This window comes from Aythya marila, assembly GCF_965140915.1.
Source record: "Aythya marila genome assembly, chromosome: 12".
NCBI lineage: Eukaryota > Metazoa > Chordata > Aves > Anseriformes > Anatidae > Aythya > Aythya marila.
This window is the reverse complement of record NC_139053.1, coordinates 982759-998859: the sequence shown is the minus strand read 5'-3', so window position 1 is coordinate 998859 and position 16101 is coordinate 982759. Positions and strand designations below refer to the sequence as shown.

Genomic DNA, 16101 nt, shown 5'->3' with positions numbered 1-16101 from the left:
CAAAGAAAAAGTTCACGTGACAAGCAGTGTTTCAAAAATGCCATCTACCTGTGCAAGTTCAAGACTGATTCAACAAGAAGCTACTCTAGCCTAATTTTGCCTCCTACTCCTGTTTATTTGATTTTTGTACAACATGCCAGGCAAGAAACATGGCAATAGTTTGCCAACACAGAACAAGGTTAAGGGGGCTGCACATGGTGCTTGTCCGGGGACATTTGTACACGAATACCTCACCACTCTGAGTGCTGGCACTACCTGTGGTTGACGCCACTCTGTTGCTGGAGTGTCCATCTCAGGAAAACCGCTGCCTGTACTTCCAGGTTAAGACCTAATTGCCAATATAAAGCTGCTTCCTTAATTCTTCCAGCAGGTGGAAGTGTCCTGGCTCCAGCAGAGGTGCTTCAAAAAGGGAAGCGCTTGCCCTGGCTGTTTGTGTGGACAGGCTATCCGCCTCCAGGAGCCTTCTGGACACCTGGCACTAAACACCAAGATCCAAAGATCTGCAGCCTTGGGTGAAGAGGGTGGATAGAAAAGAAAAATGTAAACTCTGAAATGATTATCTTCCAGAACTTTGTTTTCTTTGCTATTATGGGACCAAAACACAGCCTATTAGCAAAAGGAAACTGAATTGTGTTAATCTGTTCACAAGAACATTTTTACAGCATATCTTTATGCTGGAACTGATGATGTCTGACAATGCTATGCTGGAACAGCCGCACTCCAGCTTATGTTTTAGTGTTGTGTACAGCATGTAGCTGTATTCATACAAAGACTGCTGGTATCCTTGCACGGGCCATAGCTTTGTCTATATTCTTTACAATTATTGAAATGCTCTCGCTAAAAACTTAACTCTGTCTCTGCCTGTCTGTCTCTCTGTTATACAAACACACACACATGCACACACAGAAATCCACCCCCTAAAACAATTGTAAGGCACTCCTGTAATGACTGGCTAGTATCTGGTAACAAACAATGAGAAAGCAAAGCCATCAATCAAAGTGTGCACGTTGAGGCCTCCATTCTGTCCCAGCTCATCCAACTCTCAAGTTACAGCTTTACACGGCAAGTCTAAATAATATTCAAAATGATAAATGGCACTATAAGCCTGATATCCATCATCAATCTTTTTTTAAGGAACATCCATCTTCAATAATGCACGTTTGAATCATGTGAAACCAAGAGCTCCCAGATTCATTTACACAACCCCCAGCAAGCTGGTGCTGCTTGAATGATACGTGTCAGACAGTTTTTCCCAACTGTCAAACTTAAAAAAAAAAAAAAAAGAGAGAGAGAGAGGAAAAAAAAAAAAAAAAAGAGAGGGGGAGGACAGGAGGGAAAGCTTCTCAGGGGGCCAAGCGGTGCAATGCAGAACTAAGACAGGGGAACGCCACCTCCACAGTCACTCTGGCAGCCCCCGGCCGGCAGCCCCTGGCCCCCACAGCCCCGTGTTGCCCCCACGCTGCTGCCCGCGCTGCCTGGCGGGGCCCGCATGATAAATGACACGTGTCATTCTGTCGGGAGAGAAGGGTGGGTCCGTGATGGATGGCTCTGCTGAAAAGGAAATCGACTGTTTGGCATGGTGCGGCTATTCTCCGCCAGGATTTAGTTTCTGAACTCTAAAATGAAATCTGTGCTGCTTCAAGTGCATGGCTAGGGCAGGCCGGTGGGCAGCTGATGGAGTTTGGGGTTTGGGCTTTTTTGCTTTTGTTCCCCCCCCCCTTTTTTCTAATCCTCTCTCTCTGCCCTTCGGATTTAAAAAAACTGCTCCACTGACTGGAAACTGGAAAAGAACACACATATATCAAAGTCTTCAATAGTTATGATCCCTGATAAAATTTAAATAGGTTGAGGTTTCTATTTTTATTTATTATTGGGTGGGGGGGAAATGGCATGCAGGCTTGACACAAAAGCAAGATAAAAATTAGCATGTTTGAAGTAATCGTCCCACAGCTTGACATCTGCATAGTAAATTTTAAAGGAAAAAAATGTGTCAGGCAGGCATGAGCTGCTCCCTCCCTCCCCCCCTCTTTCATTAGCTCACTGGCAGGGTGGCACTTCTGAACCTCATTACTGCAGGAGGATTTATGAAGCTGAACCCAATGGCAAAGAAAAGGCATCTGTCAATAATTGTAGGGAGCTGCACTCACAGCTTTGAAATCTCATTAAGTATGCAGTTATCAGGCATAAAGATCAAAAACATTACTCAACTCCGACAGAATCTTATGGAGGAACATTAATTAGCAACAGGCCTACAGTACAAAAAAAAAAAAAAAAAAAACAGACTTCCTCTCACACCTGCCCAACCCACAAACCAAAAGAAACACTCCCCCTCCCTTCAGAAAAAAATAATTCCCAGCATCTGAGACTGATCAAGTACATGAAACAAGAGAGAGAAAAAAAAAAATCAGTTGAGACAGTCTTGGCGGTGAAGAGAGAAAAGGAAGAAGCTGTCAAAGTTGAGAAGGATGTCAGCACTGGCCCTGATTACAAGGGCCTATACAGTTCCCAGGCCTTTTATCATCCCTGCCATCAAAAACAGACTCTGTGTCACAGATGGATGACTGATGGCTGCCAGTCTTGAACAGCCTCGCCAAGCCTCCAGGAGGCCCCTGCTGAGATCTGGCCCTCCAGCAACAGGCTTGACCTAGCAGGAAAAGGACTTCAGGCACTGAGCCCAGTTCCAGAGATACTCAAAAACAGCGCCCTGTTCTGTTCTTCCCTAGAACAGTCCACGGAGAGGTTGGTTGGGGTTTGTTTGTTCAGCTTACAGAAGTTAAATGTAATACTTCTGCTCTCCATGCTAGGACTATGCATTATTTGAAAATAACACTAGCAAAAAAAAAAAAAAAAAAAAAAAGCCTCTCCTTTGTCCACACTAAACAGATTGTTCTCATTTTCTTTCCAGTTTGCATTTTAACCATGATTTGCATACTCAATTGCTTAGAAAATATAGAAGAGTAACATATAAATTTGGGGGGAAACATACAAATTCATAGACGAAGCTGGATCATAAAACCAAGTGACCTTTGCAGCATTAAGTATGGTGTGCAACTAATTAAGAACTATGGCCACATTAGCATTTTTTGTTTCAGAATCAGGGATATCAACTACACAGCTTAACCCATTGCACAGATTTTTTTCATTTCCTCCCCATCAAAAATTGTGTTTGCAAACAATAACTCAAAGCTACTTGCTAGGAAAAAAAAAGGGGGGTGGGGGGGAGAATCACCGTCTACAGTCTTTTTCCCCACTTGGGACTACGCCTGAAAAACTCCCTCTCTAGTTACATGCTACCCTTCATACATTTTATATTTCCCGTAATTTTGCACCACAAAAAAGCTTTCAGTTGTACAACTCCACTTTCACATTATTTACTACATAGTGGATTTTAATACAGTGCACAAATTCATCTCTTATTTCACGAGATATACGGTGATATTTACATGTCACTTGCAGCAACGCTGAAGATTGGTTTCTTAATGAACTACATCTTTAACAGAGTACAGAGTCAGAAACACACACACACATATAAGACAATCTGCCAGTCGGACTCCTTTCAATATCTAAAATGCTTTCATTTACTAAGCAATGCACTTTAAAGAAAATGTTACCTCTGACAAAATACGGAAGCAGAGGTTCCGCTCTAAACAAGATTTTAAAAAGATTTTTACATGAAGTGTTACAATAAGGTGTTTACATTTTTTCATATGCTTACCATATTACTTTTATTATGTGTAGCATCAAAGTGATTATAGCAATTACATCTAACAGAATTAATTATAGAACATCCCATTATTCCTAAATACATAATGCATTAGAGGTAAGCCAAAGAAAGAAAACATCTTGACTGTGGTGACTGTTATTGGAATAAATTTTTCTCTGAGCTTAAAGGAGAAACCGAAGTAGAAAAAAATATATAGTAGGGTAACACATTTAAAATGGTTCCTACAGAAATCTGAACATAAAGGCAGGTACTTTTTAATAGAGATGCTATCCCGCATAAAGCTGCACTAGCACCAGTATCCATGTAAAATCCATTAAAGTTTTTTAATCACAAAACATGGAAAACTAGCCAATTCACCTAACCAGTGTGTTAGTACATAAACACAAGAGTGTATGGGTGAAAGAGTTACAAGCCGTTACATATGCAAAATAAATTCACTCAAAGCTTCATTAATATTAATTTAAATTCAGAACCCATTTACATTAAATTGTTCATTAAAAATTGCCTATTTTATGCAACATGCATTCCACAAAGAACACGTAAGAAACTGAAACAGAGGGCTCAATTTAATGATGGAAATATCAAAAGTAAATGAATTTGAGTCATTGCAAACGAATAACAAAACAGCTCTTCCCCCTATGCTAATGTGCCAAGTTTGGCAGTAGCCTGGCAGGAGGGCCTAAGCGCCCCTCGCCTCCCACTTGCCATGGCTTGGTCAGCCCCTTTGACCTCTCTACCACCCTTCAGCCTTGCTAAAATAGGACGTAAAAGCTCCTCCTCTCCTCCCCCCCATAAAAACATTACCTAGTTGCGAGGATACTTAATCACCTCTCAACTTCTACCCGTTCCAACCAAGGCCAAGTTGAGCCTAGCTGCTTACAAACAACCTCGTGTGAAAGGAATGGGAGGTGAGCAGCAACACTCACTGGGGATGGAGAGCTCTTCCTGGGGTGAACTCCCACACCAATAAATACAGTGAACTTAGCGATTCTCAACAGCTGTTCAGAACGAAGGAGAGAGAGTCATAATTAATAACATGTGTCCTGACAGCATTAATTAATAATTTATAATTAAGTCCAACTTAGATTATTTTTGAGGAGTCGCAACTCTACTCTCCAAGCAAGCCAGGTAATAGAACTGGCAAAGAGATTTCAGACGTGCTGGGGACTTCTGGTAACTCCTTCCCCACTCTCCCTCTATCCCTTGGGAAAAAAACCTTTGAACATTTTCTGAAAAATACCTTGAAGTTGATGCTTGCACCGAGAAGTGTATAAATTCAGCAGATTCTCTCTCTATTGAGGTGACCAAAATATCTTTTAGAAGCAAGAACGGGGAAATTTGGTAGAATTAAATCTTGCAGTCTCTGAAATTAAGCTCTACCTACTTGAAATCTTACAGTTCTTTTTATGGAAATGGTAACAAACAATTTCAAGCTCTTACAATGTTCTATTCTGCATTATTATACTTAAGAAAACTACAATACAGCCTCTCATGGACTGCACTTTAAATCCTTTGAGCCAATTTTTATGCATTTTTTTAAATGTTGAAATCAAGAAAAATCAATTGAATAATTTTTTTAAATCCTCCTGCTTTAGGTAATGACACCAAAAAAATGCAACACATCCATTGTTTAGCAGGATTTTTAAAATTAATTTAATGTCTAACTGCAAATGCTGGAAACTAGAATTAATCTGTCTGGATAAAAAAAGGCTTACAGACATTTAAATGCATGTATCGGGACACTTTATCAACCTAACATAAAATTGTCATCTTATCTTATTATATGACTATTTTATGCATGTGTCAAAGAATTTAAAAATGAATGCCTGTCTATTCAGTCTAATTACAACTGCATATTATCTGTCTGGATGTACCAGTCCATATCATTGTTACCAAATACAATATATTGTATTCACCTTTCATTTTTAACTTAAGTCTGATAAACCACAATTTGGGCGTAACCAAATTAAAAAAAAAAAAAAAAAAAAAGAGAAGGAAAAAAAAATAATAATATTAAAAAAAAAAAAGACTCAAAGACCTGAAGTAGATTGTTTAGTAAATGATGCTGAAGCATTTCACAGATAAGATAACCCACGACCGCTCTGGAACTCTTTTATTTTTGGTACTGTATCATAGCCTCACATATATATACACACTTACTTGACAATGCAACACTTCAGGCATCTTAATGCTTGATCTGCTAGCAGTACCTTGTAAATACGGCTTTATTAAAATCTGACAATCAATATCTGGATTTGCCAGGAAACAGTCATGACACTGGATTAAAATACGGATTATCATACCGTAAAACTGGTAGTTACAAGGTTTACTCAGAAAGATAACGTGTAAGGTTACTTTACATCCTGGCAAATCATTTCTTCTCATTCACAATCTGCAACCATGTATTTACACATAAGTGTGCACAGAGCACACTCTAAAATTTGCCACACGCTCCAGCCTGAAGGTGATCTTTTCTCTACAGTTTCCACTAATCCTGGAAACAGCACTGACAAAAAAGGAACCACTCTAATCCTGCTAACTCACCCTAGCTTCACTGCATTTCCCATAACCCTGCAGCAGTCACAATTCATTCTAATCACTTTACAAAACAATCTTTAGTAAAAAGAGGAAAAATGCAGACTTGTAAGCCAATTTAAGAAATAACTGCTGATACATCAGTTATTGACTATTTCACTCCTGCTCATGATAGTGCTCAAGGCAAAACTGAGAACAAAATGACAACATCAACCACACGCAATAAACTGTGGCCCAGGAGAGCACTGAAGCCCTAATTGACAGCTGTCAAGCTAATGGGAGAAATGGCAGCTGATTCTGGAAAATTCTGTTTTCAAGACAGATATTCAGCGGAATCTATCAGGCCTTTTCATATTTATGCCCCTTTTTTTTTCTCCTTTTTTTTTTTTTTCATTGTTCCTCACACTTTGCCGGAAAAAAAAAAAAAAAAAAAAAAAAAAAAAAAGGCAGAGGACAGCCATAACTAATCATTTTGTCAGCTTGCTGCTAGGAAGAATCTCTGTCCAACAGAGAAATATGTGGCAGGTTTGGAGGCAAATAACGCACCATGGGCTGACACTGCAAGTACCTTCATAGGTAGTCTACTTTATTGCTACATTTACTTTTGGGGTATGTATGCAGTTGCAAGCAATTCCCATAAATTAAAGCATTCAACTTCCTGAACCCATTGCTGCCTGGAAATCTGGCTGCAAGAGCTTCATGCGAGCCTGCAACCGAATTTCTGGAGTGCACTCCCAGCCTCATTTTGGAGTCACAAATAAACTATAAAGAGCCCTGAAGTCCGTAAGAAGTGCAAGTGCTGCACATCCCTGAAAAATCAATTGCATGTATGTCAGTATTCACACTGCCCACGTGCATCTTTCGAGCGTGAGCACAGAAGTTGTGAGGAGCTTAAAAAGTATGCAGACATCTTTACGGTTTCAACAATAATGTATATTACAAAAAAAAAAAAAAAAAAAAAAGTTTGTTTTCCCAGAGGATTGAAAATTCTGTGTCAGTAGCAGGACCTAAAAAAGTATAATCGTTTTACTCAAGATATATATATGTATATATATGTAAAAAGTAAATCAGTTTCCAACAAATCATTAGTTTACAATTCCTCTTCAAAAGAGCTTTATTTTTTTCATATATTTTTATACTAAATATGCATTAAGTCATTCTGTCAATATGAAGTACATTTTCTTGATCTTTTAAATAGATAGTTTTCTAAAAAAGCTGTGAGTGAAAGCTATAATTTAAGGACAGATAATTACTGTTTGCATGAACAAGACTGGCCTTTATTAATACAGTATCTTAGCTTTCCTAGACAGTAGCCTCTAACCAATAAATATTTTCTCGCTTCTGCTTTAAATGACACAAGTTGTTGGAGCAGCAGTCCTGATCACCTTCTTGCTTTATCAGGTGTGGAATAAAACTGCAATCCCCGACGTTCCCCCCCAAATTTCTCTATCTGTGATATTCAGCTGAACCTGAGAGCAAACAAACTGAAATTACCATTTTTACAGATTCTTGATTCTCAGAGACAGCTTTCGTCTTCTACAGTGTGGTGTTAACACTTGGGCTAGACATAAAGAATTTGTGCACCTGTCTGTTATGTCTGCAAGCTCTGTGCTGCTGAGAGTTCTTTGTTGTTGTTATTCTACTCCAGACCATTAAAAGGGCCCTAATTCCTATGACATGATTATCCAGGTACCAAAGCCCATTTGTCACCTGCAGCAGAAAATTGAGTTAATGCACAACTAAAGGCAACCAGGACTGTGTAATATCAACTTGATTACATCAAACTAGCTGCAAACCTAATTCTGCTGGATGACACTGCGTGGAGCTTGTCATCTCCAATCATTAAAGCTGTCAGGAATCCATCAGGTTTACAGCTAATTAGGTGAACACTAATGAAGCTGGCAAAACAACTTTTCTTTTTTTATGGCTGAGCGGACCTTTCAGTTTGGAGAAAAAAAATTCTCGAGTATTCTCAAGGTTGCTGGGGACTGGATTTCCTGAGTTACCAATCAGCAGACATCTTTAATTCTCCCCCCACCACCTTCTTTTTTTTCTCTCTCAGTACCAAGCAATCAATTTGTCATCACTCTCAGTATGCCACAAAAGCAGTCATGAACCTTATAACTCGCAGCTCTAAGGCCAAAAAGAAGGGGGAAAAAAATGTAAGTTTCTTCTGTCTTAAAATAAAATCCGTACAGCTGACTTATTTATCTTCATGCACTTATCAACAGCATAAATGTTCTTGTTTTTTCACTCTTCTCAAATAAGTAGCCCTTCAGTCATTCTACATCCCCCATATCCATTAGGCAGAGGCATTTTGATAAAGTAAAGCCAAAGCTAGTGTATGGGAAAGAATGAAAGCACTCACTCTGCCAACTTCTGATTGACCATTAAGCTATTGATGAATGTGCCTGTCAGGAGAGAGACAATTAAATCAAATATGAAACAAAGTCGTTTTGACGGGTCATTTTGATAGAGCAAAACCATTCTTCCATCTCCGATTAGTCCTGCAGACAAGTTTTTGTAATGAGTATTTCTTAACTAACCTGTTATTTCATAGCTGTTTTTAAAGTGTTAAAAAACATAATAATAACAAATAATAAAAAGCAGCAGCTTTTGCTTTTACTGCTATTGGAAAAAGTATCATTTGCAATGTGACCAATAAAACAGCATTTCAGGAGGAAGCAATTATACACAATACTAAATGTTTAATGCGGCTATCAAAAAGCTAAAAGTTTAAAGAGATTACACTTCTGCTAAATATGAAAGATAGATCATCATGGATGATTCACTTGAGGAAGGAGGGAGAGACGGAGAGTGGAAGACAGAGAGGGGAAGGAAAGAAAGATACCTCAGAATGTGTGTTTAGTGCAAAAACATTTTCTTCCAGCCTACGGAAAGCCCAACATAAAGCAGAGTTGTTTGAAGAACATGTCAAATACTTGGAAGAGCTAGAATTTGCAGAACTAGATTAATGTTACAAAAGAGAATTTTCCAAGTATTAAGAAAAGTTCACCTTTTTAATTAAGTTAAGACGCGTCATTCGATGGCACGGTTGAGAAATCCAAAATACTGTCTTGAAGCATTTGGCTAAGATATTATTTGCTAGATTGTATCACTGCTGTGCTCCCAAACTTTACAAACTTTCTAACTGCTAGTACAGGGCACAAGACTGCTAAGAAGTACACTTTCCTGCGTTAAAAGTACTAGATGAATGTGTGTGCCAGAGAAGAGAACGGAAATGCGCACAGTAATTTACACGGCTCCATGAACCAGTTGCTGTTTACCTAAACCACACCACCCAGGACTTGTCAGGCAGGGCACAAGCCTGGCTGCTGGATTTCTGCATGCCCACTTCCTGGAGCCGCAGGACCACCTGTTCGGAGCTGCCACCGCACCACCACGGCCGCACCACCGCCAGCACTGCCACAGCCCATGGGACACCTGTTCCAGCCCCTGGGAGCAGACCAAGGGCAGAGCACGGAGGTCGACTCCTGGTCCCCAGCCCCAGCCCTGGCCTCCACAGGTGCTGCCCTTCGCCCCGCAGCACTGTGTCCCTGGAGTAGCCGTCGCGGTGGCACGTCCTGCCATAAGTGGCACTGACAGAGGGTTGACAGGCCACACGTGACGTCACCGAGCCCGGCGTTACCATGGCAAGTGATTTATTGATGTTTATCGGGAATGAATAGATCAAAGGCAGCCAGATGACAGGCGATCAATCAGCTATCAAATCAAGGATGGCAACAGGCCAAGGAAACCTTTTCCAGACCGCGTATCCCCATCTAAGGATTACTGTAAAAATTTGCGGGGTCTGGCGTTGGATTTTTTCGCTGTTTTCTTTTTGATTCGGCTTGTCCAGAAAATGCTCCCCAAGTTTAACTGGAGTTGATGTTTCTGGCATGAGGAAAACAAAACAAACAAGCACAAAAACTCATCAGGACAAAGCCATGAAAAGTATTTCTGGAAAAAAAATGGAGGAAATTGTAAAGGCAGTATCAGAAACATTCGCCAGCCATTTGACAATACACAGACCCCCCCTCTTTTTTTTTTTTTCCTTTTGGTTTCCTTTACAGCTTCTCATCTGGGCTCATAAATAAGAAATCAACAGGATTAACGGAAGAGATTTATAAAGAAAGTGACCGGCTAGGTGGGTCTGTCCATCCTGCAGAGACACATCCAGTGCAGAACAAGGGGAAGAGAGGAAAGGCTAAAAGTTGAGCAACGGAGCCAGTTCTGGATCTTCAAGTCACACTGCGGACCTTCCACATCACTTTGTCCCTACCACTCAATTCACAACGTGCCATGTATTTACACAAACCCTATCTTCTTTCTACAGAAAAAAAAAAAAATAGAGTATTTTCACCGGCTATCACAAATCATTTGTCTGTCAGAGCAGGAGATGGAGCATAACGAAGACTACGATGGAGAGAAGCAAAAGTAGGTGCTAAAGTGTGGGCTGGAAATGCACAGAACTCACCTCCTCGCCCCCCAGCACACCGGCCCATGCATGCTGCATGTGCTCGCACACCTGCCCGGCCCTCACAAAGTGCTGCCCCCACAACCCGGAGTTGGGGCTATACCGAAGTGGGTACCAAAGTAGGGACAGAGCTTTCTCTCCCCACCCCTGGAGTCAAAACCGTGAAGATAAACCCCAATAAAATCAACCCCAATAACATCCCCCTCTCCCCTCCCCCCCGCGGCCCGAGAGTTAGTTCCTCGGCCAGCCCCGAGGCGTGCAGCGGGGTGCGAAGCGCGTCTCCCGGCCCGAGGCCGAGGAGGAGGGCTGGCGGTGGGGGAGCCCGAGGGAGGCGAGGAGCGGAGCGGAGCGGGGCCGGCTCCCGTACCTGCTGCGCGCCGGGGCGCCTGCTGCTTCCTCCTCGGCATCGCGGGGCTCCGGCGGCCGCCGGCGGGGGGGGGGGCTGCCTCGGCGCGGGGGTGGGAAGTGTTGCCTCAGCCCCAGAGATCCGCTGAGCTGCTCCAGTGTCGGCTCGAGGGCTGGGTTGGGGATATATTTTTTGTTGCCGTGCATGCACGATGCCGAGGAGGAGGAGGAGGTGGAGGAGGAGGCGGCGGCGGAGGAGGAGGAGGAGGAGGCGGCACAGAGGAGAGGACAGCCCTGCTGCTGCTGCTGCTGGCAGAAGAGGGGGAAGTTTGACAAATCGCCCCGGAGGAAGGAGGAGGGAAAGCCCCCCGAAGAGGTGCGCGGGCGGGAGGGCTGGGGAGAGCCCGCAGTCCCCCCCACCCCGTCCTACTCCCCCGGTGCCTGGCCGGGCTGGGAGATCACGGCATAAAGACGGGCATTTCTCGGCAAGAGTCGGCGCGGCTCCAGCCTGCGCTCTCCACTCGCTGTCTCCGGCGCTGGAAGCGGCGGCGGCAACAGGCGAAGCTTGAAGGGAAACGAGACGATGACGGTGTCACTCACACTACCCCACACGCGGGCACCGCCGCCCGGGCCCGGCGGGGAGACCCCCCCGGCCCCTGCCCGCCCCTCAGCCCGCCCCCACCCGCCGCTCCCCTCAGAAGTTGCCCGCCGGCGAAGAGGGGCCGGGCCCCGCCGGGCACCCTGCGGCGCTCCCGGGCAGCCCCTTCCCCTTCCCCTTCCCTTTCCCTTTCCCTTCCTGCCCTCCGGCAGCCCCCTCGCCCCGCTCCCCTCAGCGGGACCGCCCCGGCCCCTCGGCGGCTCCCACCTGGCTGGCGCCGGCCCCGCTCCCCCCCGGCCCCCGGGTGCCGCCGGCCCTGCTCCGCCCGGTAACGGCCGCGCCTCCGCCGCTTGGGCTGCGCCGTGCCGAGCCGAGCCGCCGGCTGAGCGGGCAGCGACAACCGCCCTCCACCCGGCTCTTCCTCGGAGACTGCTTCCTCTCCCTTCTCTTTTTGGGGCTTTTTAGTTTTTTTTCCTCTTTTTATTTATTTATTTATTTATTTATTTATTTATTGGTCCAAGTTCACCGGCGAGCCGCCGCCGCGCTTGGTTGCTCGGGATCGATGCGCTGCGGGTTTGATTGCGCACCCCTGGGCGGCGGGGAGGGACGGAGCCGAGCGGCCGGGCCGGGCCGGGCCCCGAGGTGGAGGGGGGTCCCGGCCGCCCCCCTCCGCCGGGCCGCCCCCCGCCGGGCCGCCCGCTCCCAGCACGGGGCGCCCGATGCCGGCCGGAGGGGGGAGAAAATCGAGGGGGGGTAAGGGGAAAAGAAAAGAAAAGAAAAGAAAAGAAAAGAAAAGAAAAGAAAAGAAAAGAAAAGAAAAGAAAAGAAAAGAAAAGAAAAGAAAAGAAAAGAAAAGAAAAGAAAAGAAAAGAAAAGAAAAGAAAAGAAAAGAAAAGAAACAGTAGCAAACCGTATTTTTGTCTTTTTCTTAAAAAAAAAAACAAAAAAAAGTTCACGAGGAATAATAATAATAATAATAATAATAATAATAATAATAATAATAATAATAATAATAATAATAATAATAATAATAATAAAAGGATGATCTCACTTTTACGGTAAGATCACAAAAAACTCGGCTGGCCCCGCTCCTCGAGCTTTGGGATGCGTCCAGTACCTGACTAAGTGCAGATGTTGTTGCGTCCTCGCAGAGCCGCCGCTCCCGCGTTTCCTTTTCAAGTTGCAGGAAATTCAAACACTTTGCGTCAAGGGTGGAGAAGGTTTGGCTTTTTATTATTATTATTATTGTTGTTGTTACGAGACGATTTTTTTTAAGCTGATCTATAGGATTAAAAAAAAAAAAAAAGTAAAATAAAATAAATCGCAGTCGCCTGAATTCCCCGGGAAATTGCTACTCTTGGGGGAAAACGAAACGTTTCTTGCAAAGGCGAAAATGGTGAGTTGTCAGATGCCGCTTCTGCTGCCAAATTCGCTCAGTTCCGTCTCATTGATACTCGCTGGTTTCTCCTCACAGTTACAGGGTCTGCTCGCAGAGAGAGCGATCGGATCGGCTTAAAAGCCGACCCGGAGCCGCTACCCTCTCCCCAAAACGCCCGGCCGTGAGTGCGTGCGTGCTGCTCGTCCGGGGACCGGCACGGGGACCGGCACCGGGACCCGCAGCGGCACCGGGCGGCGGCTCGGGCCCGCTGCGGGCTGGGCTCCGCCGCCGTGGCAGCAACCGCCGCTGGATCCGCCCTAACATCTGTCCGTCTCACCATTGGCGCATCCGTCAGTGTCACCCCGGCGGCACAGCGCGACGACAACACACCGGGCGCGACCTGGAGCGGTGTGCGCTGCGAGCAGCCAGCGCTGCCCAGCCCCGCCGGCAAGCAGGAACCGGCCGCCGCATAAGTATTTACAAGTGTTGGACAGGCTCGGCGAGCAGAAAGGGCCGGGCTGCGATTAGGAACAACTCCTTCTTCCTTTCTCCCTCCTCCCCCTCGAAGTCAAAAATTAGGAAGCAGAAAGCCTAAATAATTTATCGCAGCCCGTGAGGATGCGCTTTTCGCCGGCGGCAGCGCGGCCGGAGGCAGGGGCAGCGGCGCCCGGCCCCGGTGCTGCTGCTGCTGCTCCGGGGAAATCTGCAGCAGCCGAAGCCGGCAATCGAGCAACGCGTGAACTGGGGGCTGGAGCGGCTGCCGGCCGAGCCGACACGGCGTGGCACAGCACGGCACAGCACGGCTCGGCACGGCGGGTGGCTCCGGGCTGCGGACCGGGGGAGGCTGGAACACAACTCGGAGACACCCCGCTGCGGGGCTCGGGGGGCGCCGGGGGAAGCGCCCCCACAGCCCCGGCAAAGTCCCAGCAAGTACCGGGACGCTGGGACTGGGTGCTCGCTTGTTTGAGCCCTGCGAAGGCTGCTCCTGCCCGAGGACTCGCCATTCCCAAATTCTCTCCCCCTGCGAGAGCACCCCGAGGCGATCGTTAATTCGGGGGAGGGGGTTCAGAAGGAGGGGGGCGGGGGTTGCGAGTTGCAAGAACTTTTCTTTTTCCACTCCCCCCTCCCCAATTCTGCGCCCCTGCCCCAGCGTTACTCTGCGCGCCCCCCGCGCCGCAAGCCCATCGCCGTGCCGGGGGCTCCGGGCAGGCAGCCGGCAGCGGCGGGGGTCTGGGCTCCAGCCCCCCCGGGACCCTCCCGGCCCCGGTTAGGCCCCATCGGCAGGGTCGAGCCCAGGGGGCAGGAGCGCAGCCAGGGCGGGGGGAGCGAGCAGGGGGCGACCCAAGCAGCAGCACTCGTCCGTGGGAGAGGGGCTGCCCCCCTGTAGCCCCGCCGGGGACCGGCAGCGACCCGGTTCCTCACCGGGGGAGAGGGGGGGCGCCGGCTCCGGTAGCGGCGGGGAGCGGGGTGCCCAGCTTGAGCCTGGAGGGAGCGAGGGGTGGAAAGTGAAACTTTCCGTCGGCGGTCCTAGGAGGAACTTTTCCAGCTCGGTGAGCAGTGCCAGGGTGCGCGTGTGCATGAGAGGGGCAGCGGCTGTAGGCGCACACGCACCCACACGTGCACGGCAGTGACACAGCCACAGCACGGCCAGAGCGCTCAGGAAGTTGTAGAACGATTTGGTCGCTAACCATTTCCCCCCTTCTTCTCCTCTCTCTCTCTCTCTCTTTTTTTTTTTTTCTTTTAAAGGAAGAAAAATCTATTGAATTTTCTATCAGACGGATTACAGCAGGAAATGCGGGCCGCTTCACGTGCATCACCTTCTTTGGGGGCTCGCGGTCTGTTTCGGAGAGCCAGAACACTATTAAGTGTAACATTCACAAACAACGCATAAATCGGTGGCTGCCCAGACTCCATCCGCACAGACTAAGCACACGAGGCTCAGCTCTAAGCTCTCCCTGTCCGGCACTTTTAACCCAAGGTACCCGCTATTGACTAGCCCCACACTCTGATCACCACACCGATGACCGTCCCACCGGCTCGGAGAGTGCCGCGTCGCTGCTCGCCTCCACCGCCTGCTTCCTGCCCGCACGGGAGAAACCGCGGCGGGCCCGGGGCAACGAGCAGGCACGGCGGCGGCCCGCGGGGGTCACGAAACGAAGCAGGCTGAACCCTGCGGGCGCTGTTCCCGGCCCCGAACAGCGCCGTGCCGGCCGCCGCCACCGAGAGAGAGCGAAGGCGAGCTCCCGGCGCGCCTTCGGGGCGGGCGGGCGGCCCTGCGGCAGCTCCGGGGGCGCCCTTCGGAGCTCCCCGACGCCGAGAGAGCCTCAAATCGGGGTCTTGGCACCAAGCTAGGCAGTCCTGCGGCTGCACCGAGCCGCCGGGGGGGGCTCACCTGCCCGCCGCCCCCCACCGCACGCAGCGGCTGCGCCACTGAGGCGGCGCCTTATGACCGTGGGCCTCAGACGGGATCCCCCCCCGGCCCGTGTCGCCCCCCCGCCATGTCGCCTCCCGTCCCGGGGAACACTGTCCCCCGCAGCCCCCGCCGTCGGGGTGCGAGAAGGCGGCGGGGAGCGCTCCATTTTCTGCCGGCGAGGAACAAAGGAGCAGCGGCTTGCATTAGCGCCGGGCGGGAGGGATGCGCCTCTGACAAGTTTGTTTAAAAACACAACTGCCCGCCACGGAAAACGATACTCCGCTTTTGTGAAACACAAAGTATTGTCAATAACCATTATAACGACAATAATTATCTGAAGGGAGAACAAAGGCATTTTGTAATATCTACATAACTTTATTAGAGCAAAATTATTTTAAAATGCCTCTGAATTCCCAAGCCTCCTGAGTACAAATGAATAAAAGTTTTTTCTCCGGGCTAAAATCTTTGCTTGAATGTAAATTGTTTGGGTAAGTGAATTTACACAGCAGCAAAGTTTGTTTGTCTTAGTCCAGTAGCTTTGCTTTAACGAACCAGATGTTTTGTCTGTAAATTGTCCAGAGGACTTTTACAGTTCTGACACATAACGAGCCTCAGAAAATCGCAACTGGGA

General features: G+C 47.4%; 1 protein-coding gene across 2 annotated transcripts in view; it reads right to left on the bottom strand.

Annotated features, from left to right (window-relative positions):
* TSHZ3 (teashirt zinc finger homeobox 3) overlaps nt 1–14811 on the bottom strand; it is a 68798-nt gene extending 53987 nt beyond the window's left edge. Inside the window, exons 1-2 of one of the 2 annotated variants that reach the window (XM_082770404.1) lie at nt 12797–14811; nt 11104–11645 (exon numbers count right to left, since the gene is read on the bottom strand). In XM_082770404.1, coding sequence (XP_082626530.1) covers nt 11104–11143 — 40 coding nt within the window. In that variant the 5' untranslated portion in view covers nt 11144–11645; nt 12797–14811. Of the gene's footprint in view, nt 1–11103; nt 11646–11946; nt 12146–12796 lie in introns of those variants that run through there. The other variant, XM_082770405.1, reaches the window with a different exon arrangement.
* Nucleotides 14812–16101: the final 1290 nt, after the last annotated feature.